This window comes from Triticum dicoccoides, chromosome 3A (genome assembly GCF_002162155.2).
Source record: "Triticum dicoccoides isolate Atlit2015 ecotype Zavitan chromosome 3A, WEW_v2.0, whole genome shotgun sequence".
Classification (NCBI taxonomy): Eukaryota; Viridiplantae; Streptophyta; class Magnoliopsida; order Poales; family Poaceae; genus Triticum; species Triticum dicoccoides.
The window spans coordinates 644,451,264-644,455,222 of NC_041384.1; the positions used below are offsets into that span (position 1 = coordinate 644,451,264).

Sequence of the window (3,959 nt, forward strand, 5' to 3'; positions counted from 1 at the left end):
CATATCAATGAAAGTGTCTTCGCTGAGTCAGTTACCACTTTCCAGTGCCAACAAATCTATGAATTGCATACTAAAAATATACTCCCTCCGTTCGGAATTACTTGTCTCGGATATGAATGTATCTAGAACTAAAATACATCTAGATACATCCATTTCTGCGACAAGTAATTCCGAACGGAGGGAGTAGCATTTTCATTCCGATGTTTTACACGATAACAGCATATAGGCATGTCCTTGTACATCACGCACCAAAGCACCGACAGGTACCTGCTGCTGCATCAACATGTTTTTCCTTTTACTACTTCCCTTTTGATTTTTTTAGGCACATCCCAAAAAAAGAAATCCATTTTTTGGTTTGCAAGGACTCTTGCTTTGGGAATAGGCAAACATGTATCCTCCTTTGGCAAGTCTTAAGATTGGATCAAAATTTGCGTGAAAATTCTCTTGGTTCTACTTCTGCAGAAGCAGAAACTCTAGACCAAAATTAAATATGCATCCCTGCCGGTCCAGCATTTATAATACAAATGCAATATTATTTTAGCATCTAACAACAAGCAGACAAGTACAAAAGATGGTGTTTTCATAACCTCACCAGAGATGCAGAGAGCAAAAAGAGGGCAAATTCTCCAAAACTGATTAGCGGATGTGTCACTTCAAGCGTACCCTAGAGAAACTATGCTTCTTGGCTGTCTTTTGACACCTCTTCCATTTCCAATTCCTTGACTGCTGCTATGAGGCTGCGGGTAATGCCCTTAAGGTATAGTCCACTGCCCTCCATTTCCTCCAGGAGCTTCTCAGCTGTTCTCCAGTCCATAGCCTTCAGACATAACGACTGGATGAGTTTGTTATACTCATCCACATTTGGCTGCACCCCGTCCTTCTTCATCTCCTTTAGGCACTCCAGGGCCTTCTCAAACTCCTCCATCTTGCAGTAACCACGGATCAGTATGTGATAAGTAACCCTGTTTAGTTTTCGATAGATCTTCTTAGCTTCGCGAAGTAGAGAATGGGCTTCATCAATCATGCCTCCCTTTGCGTAGCCACTCATGATCACGCTGTATGTATAAACATCAGGGCGCAGCCCTCGGCTCTCCATCACCCTAATCATATCCTTTGCGTCCTCCATTTCTCCCTCTTTAGACAATCCTGTAATGACAAAGTTGAACACTGCACTACCAGGAGCTGGGCCAAGATTCACCATCCTCATCAACAGCTTCTTTGCATCCTTCACATTCTTCACCCTGCACAAACTATGTATAACGGCAGCAAAGGACTTGCCTGCATGCTTAAGAGACTCTCCTTTGTATTCCTCCAGCAGCTCCAGAGCCATACTGACGGTCTCGTCATTCTTCGCCAAAGCACCAACAAGGAAATCCAAGGATGACGTAGGAATCTGAACCTTCTTCTCCTTCGCTGCTAGGTATACTGAATGTGCCTCCTTCACCTTCTTCCCCTTGCAAAAGAAGGTCACAATCTCACCGGCCTTCTCCCCATCAGGGAAGCGCCCAGAGCTAATCATCTTCTCGCAAACTCCCCATGCAGCACCAACCATGGACTTCTTTCCAGCCGCTTGAATCGCCAGATAATAACTGTCGCCGTCCGGAGTGCAGCCAAACTCACTGAACTTGTCAAGCACCTCTAGCGCCGCCTTTGATTTCTCGAGCTTCCAGAACATTGCTAGCACTTTGTTCAGCAGTGGGATGCTCAATGATCCTGGCACACTGCCCATTTCCTTCACCAAATCCCAGAGCATGTACGCGTCCATCTTGTCAATCTGAGCTGAATCAGCAACCTTGCTCGCGACGATGTCAAGATTGGCAAGGCTCTTGACATCAGGGTTGTTCTTCCCGGCAGACTTGAACAAGAGGAGCAGCTTTTTACCAGAGCAGTTCTCGGCGGAGAGGAGGATGGCGGCTAGGAGCGGCTCGGTGAAGTCAACGACCATGTCGGCGATAGCGGTGGGGATCTGGTCCTCCGGGGTGGACTCCACGACGGCGCGGACGCGGGCGACCTCCTCGTCCCTGGCTTCGGGATCGGCGGTGTCGGAGGAGGCGGCGGAGACGAAGATGTCGTCGGCGTCGCCCGCATCCTCCTCCCAGAGCGCGGCAAGGTTGTCCTCGTCGGCCTCGGTGGGATCAGCCGATCCGGATATGGCGCCGGGCGGGAAGGCGAAGGGGTCATCCGGGAGGGCCTCCGCAGCGGAGGAGGGGGCGTCCGGCAGGGCCTCCGGGGAGGAGGAGGAGAGGAAGCGGGAGAGAAGGCGTGGTGGCGGGGGTGGGCCTCGGGCCAGGCTCCGAAGTGGATTTTGCTGCGGCGGTGGCGATCTGGGGACGGACGAGCGGAGCAGGAGGAGAGCGCGAGCTCGCGAACGCCACATCGTCGTCGTCGACCTCGGCAGCGGCGGCGGCGGCGGCGGCGAGGTGCTCTGGTGGTTCTCTTGTGGGGTGGAGACGCGGAACACGGGAGTTGAGGGAGAGAGCCAGTGAAAGGTTTCGCATTAGGGTTTAAGGCCTTAATGGGCTATTGCTGGGCCACTCGTACTATTGATGACCATGATGCCCTTCGAACTTATTTGTGCTAGTTGAATTTCAAGATCTTGTCTTGCTAAAAAAAAGTTGACTTTCAAGATGATTTCTCATAAATAAAAGATGCCCTGGAAAAAAAAGTGATTCTGAAGATAGTATAAAAAAATTGAATCTCAAATTTTTGTTTTGTTTTAGAAAATGGTTAACCCTGGAAAATGGTGCTGACTTTTCTTTTTCTTAAAAAACATTTTCGTTCACAGAATAGTACTCCCTCCAATCCATAATAAGTGTCGTGGTTTTAGTTCAAAATCAGAGGGACCTTTTATTCTACAAAACATTACCTTTCTTTTTGACAAAAAGGGTGAGTTATAGCTCGACCTAATGAATTATCTGCTCCATTCAATATGGATATTCTACACAATGCGATGAATTTTATTTGCAATACAAGATCCCAGTTACAGGTTTAAGAAAAGAAAACTCAGAATGAGTATGAGCTTTTCCCGGTTCTAGTGCCCCCTCAACTCAACTCAGTAGGCTTCTCAGCAATATGGCTACCTTAACAACGCTTGATAAGATTGTAGTGCATCCTGCCTACGAAATTCAACACTATCGGAATCGGGGCTCCACGGACCCAAACAAGGTTCGAACTCTGGGACGTGTGCGAAGGATCTAGCCTAGCTGCAGCTCCGTGCTCACTGCCTCACGGCTTGGCCTCGTCGGATTCGAGCGAGCAGGAAGAAGAGGTGGACACAACGGTTTACCCAGGTTCGGGCCACCTTGCGGTGTAAAACCCCACTCCTGCTTTGTGGTGGGTTGCTTCACAAGGAGGATGAGTACGAACTAGTACAGGTGTGAGCTGCCTCGGGAGAGCTCAATGGCCAAAGGATCTATTATTCTCTACGGTGGAGTCTAACCTATATTTATAGTGGCCTTGGTCCTCTTCCCTCATAGCTTAGGCGGAAAGGGATTCCACAACGGCGAATTTGAAACGGGACAGGAGTACACCCTATCCCGACTAAAGGTGGTCTTCGTCTGCAAAGCTTCTGGTCGTGATGCAGTGGCGGGCTCGGCGATGACCCCCATCCTGTCGAGCCAGCGGTCTTGGTCTTGTTGCACCAGAATGGAAAACCTTTGGGGGATTCCTTGGGAACCCACGTACGTCCTTGCCTCCTTAGCACCAAAGAGGAAACTGAAGGAAATATGCCCTAGAGGCAATAATAAAGTTGTTATTTTATTTTCCTTATTCATGATAAAGGTTTATTATTCATACTAGAATTGTATTGATCAGAAACCTAAATACATGTGTGAATACATAAACAAATACCGTGTCCCTAGTAAGCCTCTACTAGAGTAGCTCGTTGATCAAAGATGGTTAAGGTTTCCTAACCATAGACATGTGTTGTCATTTGACAACGGGATCACATCATTAGGAGA

The 3,959-nt window shown here is 48.3% G+C and overlaps 1 protein-coding gene across 1 annotated transcript; it reads right to left on the minus strand.

Annotated features, from left to right (window-relative positions):
• Window positions 1–416: 416 nt before the first annotated feature.
• LOC119269866 (pentatricopeptide repeat-containing protein At3g02650, mitochondrial-like) lies at window positions 417–2,490 on the minus strand. Its single transcript, XM_037551791.1, has one exon. The coding sequence runs from the start codon at window positions 2,375–2,377 to the stop codon at window positions 674–676; it is 1,704 nt and encodes a 567-aa protein (XP_037407688.1). The 5' UTR covers window positions 2,378–2,490; the 3' UTR covers window positions 417–673.
• Between the last annotated feature and the right edge of the window lie 1,469 nt (window positions 2,491–3,959).

Excerpts from the sequence above, each read along its gene's own strand:
- LOC119269866 (XM_037551791.1), bottom strand. The coding sequence starts at position 2,377 with ATGTGGCGTTCGCGAGCTCGCGCTCTCCTCCTGCTCCGCTCGTCCGTC.